Source organism: Stegastes partitus, unplaced genomic scaffold, assembly GCF_000690725.1.
Source record: "Stegastes partitus isolate 25-593 unplaced genomic scaffold, Stegastes_partitus-1.0.2 Scaffold1132, whole genome shotgun sequence".
In the NCBI taxonomy this organism is placed as follows: Eukaryota; Metazoa; Chordata; class Actinopteri; family Pomacentridae; genus Stegastes; species Stegastes partitus.
In genome coordinates this window covers 62932-75938 of record NW_007578863.1, presented here as the reverse complement: position 1 = coordinate 75938, position 13007 = coordinate 62932, and the positions used below count along the sequence as shown (strand labels likewise).

The 13007-nt window shown below is 43.0% G+C and overlaps 3 protein-coding genes across 4 annotated transcripts in view; all 3 read left to right on the top strand.

The window, feature by feature from the left end:
• Positions 1 to 4164: 4164 nt before the first annotated feature.
• Positions 4165 to 8370, top strand: tnxba (tenascin XBa). Its single transcript, XM_008296505.1, is given in 14 exon segments — positions 4165 to 4285; positions 4368 to 4634; positions 5745 to 5777; positions 5864 to 5986; positions 6098 to 6241; positions 6340 to 6459; positions 6536 to 6691; positions 6786 to 6895; positions 6979 to 7111; positions 7331 to 7482; positions 7563 to 7659; positions 7763 to 7924; positions 8005 to 8168; positions 8249 to 8370. Coding segments are annotated over 14 exon segments (1881 nt in total). The 3' UTR covers positions 8348 to 8370.
• LOC103368220 (casein kinase II subunit beta) overlaps positions 7802 to 13007 on the top strand; it is a 22689-nt gene continuing 17483 nt past the window's right edge. Inside the window, exon 1 of the mRNA XM_008296515.1 lies at positions 7802 to 7812. The gene's annotated coding sequence lies outside the window, so the exon portion shown is untranslated. The remainder of the gene's footprint in view (positions 7813 to 13007) is intronic.
• The window catches only part of cyp21a2 (cytochrome P450, family 21, subfamily A, polypeptide 2), a 5529-nt gene continuing 1621 nt past the window's right edge, over positions 9100 to 13007 (top strand). The window contains exons 1-10 of one of the 2 annotated variants that reach the window (XM_008296507.1): positions 9100 to 9232; positions 9369 to 9560; positions 9666 to 9755; positions 9839 to 9993; positions 10128 to 10223; positions 11118 to 11228; positions 11324 to 11410; positions 11724 to 11807; positions 12009 to 12122; positions 12214 to 12380. In XM_008296507.1, the coding sequence (XP_008294729.1) occupies positions 9100 to 9232; positions 9369 to 9560; positions 9666 to 9755; positions 9839 to 9993; positions 10128 to 10223; positions 11118 to 11228; positions 11324 to 11410; positions 11724 to 11807; positions 12009 to 12122; positions 12214 to 12380 (1229 nt within the window). Of the gene's footprint in view, positions 9233 to 9368; positions 9561 to 9665; positions 9756 to 9838; positions 9994 to 10127; positions 10224 to 11117; positions 11229 to 11323; positions 11411 to 11720; positions 11808 to 12008; positions 12123 to 12213; positions 12381 to 13007 lie in introns of both variants that reach the window. The other variant, XM_008296506.1, reaches the window with a different exon arrangement.

Here is a 13007-nt window from a genome sequence, read left to right as displayed (position 1 = left end):
CTATCTATCTATCTATCTATCTATCTATCTATCTATCTATCTATCTATCTATCTACTCTTGTTGTCATGTCTTTTTTTAATTACGCTGCTTGCATCTGATTTACTTATTAGTCAAGTCAGGTCACTCATATTTAAATACTCCTTGTAAAACAGCCCCTGTGATAGACTGGCGACCTGTCCAGGGTGTCCCCTGCCTTCGCCCTGAGTCGGCTGGGATAGACTCCAGCCTCCCCGCCACCCTAGTGAGGATTAAGCGGTGTATAGATAATGGATGGATGGATGTAAAACAGCAGACATTAACCCGAAGCGCCCTGCATCAGACATTAAAGCTGGATGCTCTTTGTTGTAAGTAGCTGCCATTATGTGGGCATCATTTTGTCACGTTTCTTCACAACTAAAATCTACGAGAGACAATGTTTCGACCCCCTTCAAGCACCAAGCTGCCTAATCGCTGTGCAGCCTCATGCTCTAACACCCAAATGCCTTCAATAAGCAGCATACACACACTATTATCATTTCTTTAAAAATACTGTCTGCTACATTGCAATGCTGCAACAGAGGTCACTTGTACTTCAGTATCAGAACATGATGTACCTGCCAAGAAAAACTTCTACCTCAACATGTTTGCAACTAAAATATCTATTGGTAAATAAATGTTTTACTGTGCGGCTCCTGCTTACCGGCACTGCAACACATATAGACGGAACAGATGCGACAGTAAATGGAATGTGAGAAAGCAGTTTTCTTCAGCATGCAATGTGGTTTTGTTTGCTGACAGCGTTCACGAAACAACGCGATCAGTGTATCGTGCAGCGTCTTTCGATATAAAAAGCTGCAATGATACAAATTGTTGTTTTTTTGTTTTTTTTTTGCTCTCGTGTGAAAGCGGGAGAATGTCACTTGCGTTGCCCTGTTTGCTCTCAACCCCCTTGATATACTTGTCTTCATGTGGTTTACAAAAGGTGGGATGGTGGGTGGCCGTTTGGTCAGCCGTGCAGCGCCTTCACAGAGCATTCCTTAAATCTGGTGGATATTTGGTCACTTACATAACTCCCACGTAGTTACATCTCATTACCGCCGACAAACAGCCGATTCATATGGCGAGAGGTTCCCGTCCCCCAGAGTCAGCGCTTGAATACCTACAGTGTTGTGCCGTGTATTCCAGCTGAATCATGATTCTCAGACCGGGCCCTTAATTCAAACAAAGACTGTGTGTCGATGGCAGCAATGTCTGGCACAAGGCCGGTTACACAGCAGTTGACAATAAAATAACTATCACGAGCTTTGCGAAGCTGAGACATGCAGGGTACTTTTATTTTTTATAGTATATGGAAATAAGAATGAGGTGAGGGGGGAAAAATGGAATTTATTAGTCTATATGATGCTATTACATTCAAAATCTAAGATAGATTTATCATTTAGCTTTTAGACAAAAAAAACAGAGTCACTTAGATCTACCTGCACAATGTATGTTTCTTCATGTCACAGAATCCTTAATCTGGCTCCTATTTGATGCACAAATCTGTGCAAAAACGACACTCCTTTTGTACGTCCAATACAAATATTTTCCGTGGTGGTTGAAGTAGTGGGACCACTAGGTGTGGTAGAAGGGGCGCAGGGTGGGGTGAGGTGTATGTGGGGAAGGAGGGGGTGTCCTTAAGTAGGAGCAGACTTTATCACTCTCCTCCTTTCTAGTGGTGGTCCTTTCTCTCACCTCTTTCCTCCCAGATCAAATCCAGCAAGTCTATATTGAGTTTTTCCAATCAGATGGAGGCAGAAACGCAAAGGCAGAGATAAAGAACTGAATCAATATTCTGGTAAGTTATATTCTTTTTTTTTTTTCTTTCATCTAATTATAATAATGGGGTGATATTCGCAGTTATTCTTCTTATTGCTGTGCAGATCATAACATTTTCTCAGTTTTGAATGAGTGGAAAAGTAGTTTAATGCTATCCTTTAAAGTTTTTTTTTTTTTTTTTTTAAGTTTATAAATGTAGTGTTCTACAATTTCCCTTAATTTATGAGTTTTTAAGATTTTTGACTCAATCAATAATAATGCTGTGATTGCACTGCAATTCCTATTTCAGAAGTAAAGAGTTTTTTTTTTTTTAATTTTGTAAATTCCAGCCAACAGTGCAGCCCATTAGTCAGTTAATCCATGCACTCCAATGTAGCATCTAAAATTTGGCTAGCTGTGCACCAAAGCGTTATATAATGTTTATCTGCTGTATGAGTTACTTGACTTTCTGCAGACTTAAATCCGAGAGGCTGGGCATATTTCTGTTTGTGGTTTTATGAGTTGTGGGTGCAGGGGGATTATGTAACCATCTGTATAGTGAAAGACATACACTGTGCCACAGTTCTGTACAGTGAAGCTCTGTTACCTCTTTGCATACTCTCACTAACACACTCTCTGGATTTTCCCGCTCAGGTCACCTTCCTTCCTGTTCAGAAAATCCACTAATTTAGATTTTACTTGGTTTGGCAAGCTGTTGAATTATGGCTGATTGGAACACTGCCGCATTTCTGAGCTTGTATTTGTTCAGTTTACACTTAAGCACACTAATTAGCATTTTTTATTAACGTTTTGTTCAGTTATGGGATGTTAGGTGAAGTTATTTCTTGCAAGAGGTGCAGTCTTTCTGGTTATCATGCACAACATACAATGAGCCAAGTGGATTAAAAACTGTGACATATGAAAGAAAGAGGTATGTGTAGTGTGATGAAATGTTTTACTTGCTCCTTTAATTTTGCCCACTAGGAATGGTTTGTCTCAGCATACCTTAGATGTCAGATCACAGCACATAACACACAGAGAGTATCTTAAAAGATAAGTGCTTATGGCTGAAAGATTATCAAAATGAGTTCAGGCAGATATTGGGAAAGTGGGGAAAAGTGCTGCCTTGGCCAAAGCTGGCTAAGGCCCTTTCCTAGAGCATGGCACAAAACTTAAAAGTATCAACTGTGAATGGCAGCTCTGTGAAAATGAAGCTGGCCAGTGTTAAAAAACAGCATGTAGGGCCCTATTTGATCACACAAGAAAGTTCTAAAATGATTTGCCATAACATTCCCTGCATTAAACTCGGTCATAATTCAGATCTTTCATTTCTTTCATTTCTAGGACAGATCTGGCACAGTCCCCCCTTGCAACTGGTCCCAGAAGTATAGAGCAAGGAGTTCATAATTTTACAGTAACGTGCATACACATCCTCCCAACGCAACACCATCTCTGGCCACAGCTGCTGGCTCAAAATGCTGTTTACTCTAGGACTTCTCCTCCTTCTCACCCCACTTCCCTCCTTTCAAACCACGACCAATGAGAAGAGAGACGCCACAGGAAGCGACGCGACCAAACCCAATGCCGTTTTCACCCTTTCAAAACCAAAAACCACTGCAGCCCCTGCCAAACAGACTGTTCACTCCACCCTAAAGCCAAACACGGCCAATCAGACAGTTTTATCCACTCCAGGCACCAATCAAAAACCTCCGACTGTCGGCGCTGTGGCAAAGGCCTCTAGTGGCACCTTCACCAACAAAGACAAGCACGTAGTCTCAGTCAACCAGACTGTTGTAGCTAAGTCGTCCTCAGCTAGTGAAGTAAAGGCGAGCAAAGACAAACCTGCCCCTACTGGAGCTGCTCAGTCAGCAGCCGCGAAGTCTGCTTCAGTCAGTGGTGCTAAAACCACTAAAGACAAACTCCAACCTTCTGTCAATCAGACGGTTTCAATAAAATCCCCTTCAACCAGTGATGGGAAGACTGCCAAAGACAAGCCTGCCCCCACGGTAGTTCAAAATGTTCAGTCAACATCCATTAAGCCTGCTCCTGCCAGTGGCACTAAAACCACCAAAAACAAGCCCACAGCCTCCGCCAATCAAACTGTTGTTGCTAAATCTCCCCCCACGACTGATGTGAAGTCCAAAGACAGGTCTGCCCCTACAAAAGTTCAAACTGTTCTGCTAACGCCAGCAAAGGCTGCTACGGTTGCAGATAAAGAGAAGGTCGCAGCCTCTGTCAATCAGACCACTTTAATCAAGGCTCCCAGCACCACCAGCAAAGAGAAACCCGCCCCATCACAGTCAGTCAAGGTGGTCATCAGTGACGGATGTGACTCAAGCAACGCCAAGGAGCAGGAGCTGAAGCTGAAGCCTGGCGCTCCTCTGGTGATGACGCATAAGATCAGCTTGGTGCCTGGTGGCTGCACTGGGGGATGCGAGGCCGAGATGGCGGCGCTGAAAGGACGAGTGGCCCGACTAGAAAGAGAGATGTCGTCTCTGAAAGATAAATGTATAATTTTCTTCTTATTATATATGATATGTCTCATTATAGGTCAGATTTCGTCATAATACTTCTTTTTGTTGCTGCCCAGGTCCCTGTTCTGCAAACTGTCCACATGACTGTAGTGGCAATGGGGAATGTGAGAAGGGCAAATGTGTCTGCCAACAGGGATTCACAGGTGTAGACTGCAGTAGGTGCACACAAGGAGCAGAGTGTAACAAAAGTAAGTGAAAGTCTGCGCTGTTATTAGATAATGATGTTTTCTTTGGCCATTGACTAACTTCAAGTCTCTACTCTGCAATTACAGAAGCTGCCAAAGGGAAGGCCAGGCTAACAGTGGAGACAGTGACCCTGCAGGTGAACAAAGACAAGGAAAACACCCAGGAAAAAACCACCAAGGCAGAGCACACACTTTTCCAAAAGAAGGAGCAGAAGAAGGAAACCAAAGAGAGTGACACTAAAGCCAAAGTGGCCAAAGCAGGTGTTAAAACACAAGCCAAGCAGGAAACTTCTGTCAAGAAAATAACTATTAAAGGTTCTTCAAGTTCCACAAAGACCAGTCGCCCAACTGTCGGTCAAGTTCTCCTGAAACATGAGGGACGAAAGCAAGAGGAGGCTCGTAAAGGCAAAACAGCAGTCCTGGCCACTAAAAAAGTCTTTGTTAAGGAAGGAACTGCCAGTAAAACCCATACTAAATCTGACCACCTGAAAGATGAGCCTCTAACCAATGTGACACAGAGTAATGTGAAGAAAATAAATGGCACAACTAAAATTGTGACCATTTTATCCAAGGCCACAGGAACAAACAAAACCAGAACAGGCAAGGAATCTCTGGAACAGTCCACACTGGCAGAGAAAAATGTTACCCAGTCATCTGGACAAAAACAAACGAAGATAGTTAAAGTAGACACTACAAATGTGCAGTCTGTTGACAACAGAAAAACTGATGCTGGCAAGGCTGGAAAAGGGAAATTCACACAGAAGAGTCAGTACATAGTGAATACAACCATGGTGGCGACATCAGATGAGGCGAATAAGAACAAAACAACTATCCACGGCTCTGGGATAAGCACTAAGAGAACTGGAGGGACTGGATTAGGATCTGTTAAAGCCGTGAACATCTCTTCATACAGCTTCACCATCACTTGGTCAGCACCACAAGGAATGTTCAAGAACTTCACTGTGATCAGACGAGAGCCACGGACAGACGGCGACGAAGACGAACACGAAGAGTTTGAAGAGGAAGCTCTTGAAGGAGAAAAGATCTCTGCAGCTAAGAACGCAACCGAAGCTCCGGTACAAAGTGAAAGCACCAATATGACAACTAAAGCTGTTGGAGCAAGAGGCAAGGCTGACACCAAGAGGATCTCCATGGTGGTCCCCAGCAGTGTACGTTCTGTGGAGTTCAGTAATCTTCGGGCAAACACCCGCTACCTCCTGCATATATATGGTGCTACAGCAGACAGGAGATCAAAGATTCACAGAGTAACTGCAATCACAGGTAATTTACCACCAGGAACACAGTCAACACTGGGTGGAATAATTATGCTATATATTAAATGAAAATCTCCATGTTTCCCTTGTTAGGTCCTGAGCCTGCCACAGAGATGGTTTTCAGCAATGTAACCGAGTCTTCTTTTGCGGTCTCCTGGTCCAAACCAAAGACAGTGTTCACAGGCTTCAGGGTTGTATACACCAACATCATCACAGGTGTGTCATCTCCATCCGTCCTTAGTGTCTCCAAATAACCATAGTGTCACTTATTGTGGTTCTTTAGTTGTGAAAAGTATTTCATTGTGATGCTTGTGATCATCCCGTCAGGGGAGAGCCGCTTTGTGATGGTGGATTCTCAGAAGTCCCATGTTGTTCTGTCCGAGTTGTCTGCCGGATCCTCCTACCTAATCACTGTAACTGCCACACTTGGTCGAGCCCAGAGTGACGGTCTCACATCCGTCATCACCACAGGTACACTGTTAGACAGCTCTTTGTACAGCTACTTAAAAAAAAACAAAAAAAATCTCAGGATGTGACTAAATGTGTTGTGGAATCTCTTCTTGCTACAGTGCCTGCCCCTCCAACACATCTTCAAGTTGTCAATGTGACAGACACCAGAGCTGTGCTGCAGTGGACACCCAGTCTGGGGAAAGTAGACCGCTTCATCATCAGCTATGAGTCCTCCAAGAGTGAGTGTGGCTGCATGACCCTAATGACCTAATGGATAAGCTAAGTGTTGCTAACGTTCTCCTTTTGTTGCCGCAGCTCCTAATGTCACAGTGACCGTGATGCTGTCAGGAAACTCAGTGGAGCACCAGCTCAGAGGCCTGCAGAGGGGAACCCTGTACATGGTCAAAGTGCTGAGCCAGAAGGACAGTCTCCAGAGCATGGCCATCGCAACTACGTTCACGACTGCAAATGGTGAGTAAATAAGGTAAATTCAGGACATTTCACATCCCGAAATAAACAGATTAGAAGGAAAGTTTTAAGCAAGTGAACTTCTTTTCTCTCACAGTGGTGAAAGCCAGCGAGGTGGGCGCTCGCTCTGCAGTGATCACTTGGAGGTCCACCGTCATTTACCACAGCTACAGAGTCATCTATCAGGTGGCAGGAGAGGAGACAAAGGTAGGTTTGAAACCCTCATTATTGGCATGGAATACTACAAAGAGAGTGCCAACATTTACAGAATCCATCTGTGCATCTATTAGGAGCTGATCCTGGAGCCCACCCTTACAGAGTACAGGCTCGCGGGCCTGCTGCCTATGTCACGCTACATCGTTGTGGTTCAAGGCGAGAGAGATGGACAATACACGTCTGTTGTCACCACAGAATTCATCACAGGTAATGTGTTAATCAATACTACAGATTACAATAATCCTAAATGCTTTTTTTTTTGGTTCTTGAAGATGTCTGTGAAATTTCTTCAAAAACCAAAACGAGAAGTCCAGTTGCCTTCTATTGAAGCTCTCAGGAACATTTTTATTAATGCCATACCTGATAATTTACTTTATTATTTCACCTTATCGTTATGCTAACCAACAACTTTCCTTTATTCCTCAGGAAAACTGCGTTTCCCTTACCCCACCGAGTGCTCTCAGGAGCTGCTGAACGGAGCTCTGCAGTCAGGAGAGGTGGACATCTACCCACAAGGGAAAGAGGGTCGAGCAGTGAGAGTCTACTGTGACATGGAGACAGATGGAGGCGGCTGGACGGTACGACAAACTGCTGAATTAAACTTGGTAGTGTACAAATGATAAAAACGAGTTGTGACAGCAGCCTGTGTGTTTTGTAGGTGTTCCAGAGGAGAATGAATGGAAAAACTGATTTCTACAGAACCTGGAGTGAATACAGCGCTGGATTCGGAAACCTGAGTGAAGAATTCTGGCTCGGTACAGTTAGAGGAAGATCTCATTACCATCATCGCATCTGAATCAAAAATAGCTTTTTAGTAAATCTGCCTAAACCGCACGCTTTCCTCCTGCTCCTGCCCAGGAAACGAGCTCCTGCACAACCTGACCAGCGTCGGCCCTGTGAGTTTGAGAGTGGATATGCGATCTGGAAATGACACCGCTTACGCTCACTATGCCAACTTCTCCATCGACTCAGAGGAGAGGCAGTATACTCTTATAGTGTCTGGCTACACAGGAACAGCAGGTGCCGATTTGTAAACGAATATTCTTGAACAGTATACACCTGAGAATTTTGTTCTTAACGTCAATGCATTCCTCTGTCAGGTGACTCTATGAAGTACCACAATGGACGTCCGTTCTCATCCCGAGACAAGGACCCTGATCCTCTGGGCATCCACTGTGCCAGGGCCTACATGGGAGGCTGGTGGTACAAGAACTGCTACAAGACCAACCTCAACGGACTTTACGGCAGCAGCAGCAATAATCAGGTAATCTCTCGTGAACAGTTAATTGCCTCTGTCTCCTGCTGACTGAATATGACTGACCTTCGCTGTCCTTTCTGATGCAGGGAGTAGTCTGGATAGACTGGAAAGGTAAAGACTCCTCCATCCCCTTCACCGAGATGAAGTTCAGGCCCTCCAGGTTCTCTCCTGCAACTCACGGCTAAAGGTGCATCAGCGTCCGTGAGCTCTTCAACTGGAAAAACCTTACATCTGACAGAGCAAAATCCAGACGACAGTGGATCTCAACCGTCTCCTTCCAATTGAAATTGCATATAGTGATTTTGATAGCTATAATGGCAGCTATCAGTACATTTGATTCAATGTGCAAGATTTTTTTTTCTGACCTGTTTTTTTTTTTATAGGAAGTATAACAGCAAAGTGGAGAAATGTTTTATTGTAACTTTTGTATCCTGTTCTGCCTGATCCCATTCATTTCAACACAGTTTTGTTTTGTCTCTAACACCCTCTTGTGCACCGCCATGGTCTGCCACCCCACTACTACTGTAATTAAATATGCACTGTCTCACTCCATTGGAATAAATGTGGCTAATGTGGGTCTGAAGAGTCTTTTTTTTTTTTTGTTTTGTTTCAAAAGAGTAAATTAAAACACCCAAACTCTCAATTCTCAATTCCATGCACTCTCGCTCCACAAGATAAAGAAACACCAGCATGACTGATTGTGATGTCACCCGTAATGTGTTATCACGCCCTTCAGTCCCGACCATGTTTATCAAGCTGTCGCTCGTTACATGTGTTTCATCTCATCATGAGATATGCTGACCTAAAAAACGTTTAGATGCCCTTGACTTGGGGTGAAAACGTCAATGTTGTATCAAGCAGATTGGCTGTGAGATTCGTGAGGTGCCTATAAGAGGGAAGAGCAGCATGCTGACCAGCTTTTTGAAGGAGACACAAAATGGTGATGGAAATACCGACGGTCACTTTGGTAGCTGTGTTCCTTGTTGTAATCCTGTTTGTGGTGCTGATTTGGACTTCTGGTCAGAGAGACTCATATGTACAGGGAAATGACAAGGGAAGTACTTCTGCAGGTAATTATTTATTTATCGTCCTAATATTTGTAGCAAAGTCATGCTGGCTGTATGGACAACTGCTATTTATCATTCGTAAAAATTCTCTTTCTACCTTACCTTTGTCTTTTTTTTCTTTTTTTAAAACTCTATTCAGGAGCAGAGTCTAGACTTCTGCAGTATTTCTATCAGTTTCTTCCTCGCTCCTCACCTCCCTCCCTCCCAGGCCCGACTAGCCTCTTCCTCGTAGGCAATATGATGGAGCTGACACACGATCATCTGCCGATTCACCTGACCAATCTGGCACAACGCTATGGAAGCATTTATCGCCTTAAGTGCGGAAACACAAGTAATCACCTGTTTTGTGGATACATTTATTACATCAATTGCTGATATGACAATGACACATGTTTAACTGGACACCATGGCCAAATCCTGCACTGTGTTCTTTCAGCCATGGTGGTGCTAAACAGTAGTGAAGTCATAAGAGAAGCACTGGTGAAGAAATGGTCTGACTTTGCTGGGAGACCAATTTCATACACAGGTAAAGAATGCTCAGTTCTTCGTCTACCTTGGGCATCTATAAGTATTGTCTGTGTCCTTATGGTCTCTTGCTGCTCAAATCAGGTAACATTGTGTCCGGGGGAGGTCACACCATCTCTCTGGGGGACTACAATGAAGAGTGGAGGGCCCATCGTCGCCTCGTCCACAGCGCGCTACAGCGTTGCTGCCAAAAATCTTTGCACAGTGTGATCGAGAGACAGGCACTCAAGCTGCGAAAGGTAAAGAAAACAAGCAACAAATTGTTCACCAGCAGACAACAGAGTTAAAAGAAATAAGCTGTAATGTCACGGCAGGGATTCAAATCTAAATGCTGGGGTATTTCCAAAGTGATGAAGGCTTGTTCACCGTTTAGGTTTTGATGGACTATCGAGGCAGCGCTGTGGATCTCTCTGAGGATTTCACAGTGGCAGCCAGTAACGTCATCACCACTCTGGCTTTTGGAGAAGAAGTGAGTATCTGTTCTCTGAGTACTAAAGCGATGGAACAATCTACATGAATGAACAGCTGTGGTGGCGACAAATCACCGCCACATACGGATTTTTGTAGGTCACACTCTTATCATCAAGATTGCCACGGAGACGTACGTGAGAACTCATGTAAAGTATAATCAGCTTGTTTATGTAACACTCAATTGATTTAAAATCTGGAAAGTTTTGTTTTTTAGGTGATTAGAAAGCTCAAAAGATAATTGCCCATTTTATCAAAAGTGTCCTTTGTTTGACTCAGGACACCTCAGACCTCACATTCTTCTTTTTTCTTCTTTTGGTTGCATGTTCTGTGTCAGTCTTGCATTCTTCAGCAGTTTGCATCATCTGTTTCCAGAGATCTTCAAAGTTTTATCCAGACAACATACAAGAACGTCAGATAAATCCACAGCCAGACCTAAATCATGCACACTCTAACTAATACTGTCTATGCACTTTTCAGTGACAATAATACCAAATCTTTGAATTGCTATAAATCAGTGTGAACATTTTCTAGTTATAACTACTTGGTTGTATGTGGTTGTGGTGTTAAAATGTGGCTGTATGGGAACCCCATCTGTAGAGAAACAGTTCCTCAAACCCGCTCTGCCAGAAAAATAGTAGCTACTGGTTGTAACTCTGGTTTATATGAGTAAACATGCAGCCAAGTTCCACTCTTGGTTGTGTGGGGTGGCCAGATTTTAGTCTGTTTTAGCCACAACTTGGCTCTGCCCCCGAATTGGTGCTTGGCTGATTGCTTACTTTGGAACTGGGTAAGGTCACTGCTTGTGTTGGCCATTTTAGAAGGTTGTATTGCATGATGAATTTCATAATGTGCTATTTTGTTAGCGAACAGTCATTTCTTTGTGTTTTTCTAGTATGATAAGAGTTCTTCAGAGCTGCAGCAGCTGCACAGCTGTCTGAATGAGATTGTTGCTCTGTGGGGCTCCTCTTGGATTTCTGCTCTGGATTCCTTCCCACTGCTCAGAGTGAGTAAATATTCAACATCCTGACTCGTTAAAAAAAAAAAACAGCAACAGGTTTTGAATGGAAATTCAACTTTATGTCATCTGTTGTTTCAAAGAAATTACCCAATCCTGTGTTTGACCGCCTCCTGAAAGAGGTGGCCAGGAGAGATGAAATTATAAGAAGACACCTTAACGATTACAAGGTTAGTAACAACAACTAGAAAGAAATATAAGTTTGAAAAATGTCTTAATTAGGAAAAAAAAAAAAAAAAACAGACCACAGAAAAACCTTATTAGTCACAGGTTAAAAAAAAAAAAAAGGTTTGGTGAGACTTAGTGATTGAATGACATTTAAATGTCAAAATCACACAAATAAACGGGTTAAAAAAACACATCAGAGACACCTTTCAACTCAATTTTTGTGTGTATTTATTCAGAATATTTCACTAATCATGCCTCTATCAATTCCTTTTTAAAACCTTTTTATTATCAACTTTTGCTTTGTTATTTGAGCAGTCACAAGAGCAAAGAAACGAGGACGCCATCACAGAATCCCTCCTCCAGGGCATCGAGAAGCAAGACAACACAGAACATGGAGCGGTACGTACATACAGGAAACAGCAGCAGAGACTGATACTGAGGTGCTTGTAAATTAGTGACCTCAGATCATACAATATTTGCCTTTATATAATGTCACAACAGTTGTGCTAAATATAATAATAAATCAAATTTAATTTAAGTCAAAAACATCGATTGTACATCTTGAATATTGCACTAAATTAGATGTCGTCTTGTCTCCAGCTCCTCACAGATGTTCACGTTCACATGGCGACTGTGGACCTCCTCATCGGGGGAACAGAGACGGCTGCAGCCTGGCTGAACTGGACTGTGGCCTTCCTCTTGCACAGACCAGAGGCACTGCAATCTTTTTTTTTTTTTTTTACAGCATTAACAAACCCTGAATTCTATTTCAACGTCTCACTCTTCTCTTTTTTTCAATCTTCAGGTGCAGACCAGAGTGTATGAGGAGCTGTGCACGGTACTAGAAGGACGATATCCCAAATACAGTGACAGACACAGACTTCCAGTCCTGTGCTCTCTGATCAATGAGGTGCTCAGACTCAGACCAGTCGCTCCGTTGGCGGTGCCTCACAGAGCCATCAGAGACAGCAGGTGAGCCCAGCTATGATTAAAAAGCACAAAAGAGGGTTAGATCTGCAGACTGGGAGTCATCCAGTTAGCCAGTATTTTGTTATTTCCACAGGAACCCATGGTGCCATCTATAACACCTTCCCAACACCTTTTGCACTCATGCAACCAAATATAATCACACGCTCACCTCTGTGCTTCACTGTTGGGACAATGAATTCACTGTGGCAGTCCTGGCCAGGTTTCCCACCAAACATGCTGGACATCTGTAGAAGCCAATAATAGTGGCCATAACATCATAAATTTGCCATTTTTAGAATGTAATAACTGGCCAATAATCTAATAGCTTACTACGTTATTGGCTGGTTATTACATTTGCAAAGATTTTTTTATTTTTTACCTGGAAAACAACCCCCTAAAAGTTATTACCTTATCGGTTCAGGACTTTGATTATGTTATTGGCCTATTACATTTTAAAAAGTGCAAATCTATTATTGGCTGTAATTACATTATTGGCTTCTACAACATCATCTGAGCTAAACAAATTTATTCTAATCTCTTCTGACCAAAGAATGCACTCCCAGTCATCCCTCTGCTCATGTCTTTAGCAGAGTTTCATTTTGGGGTTTTGTGCCATAGATTGTATAACAG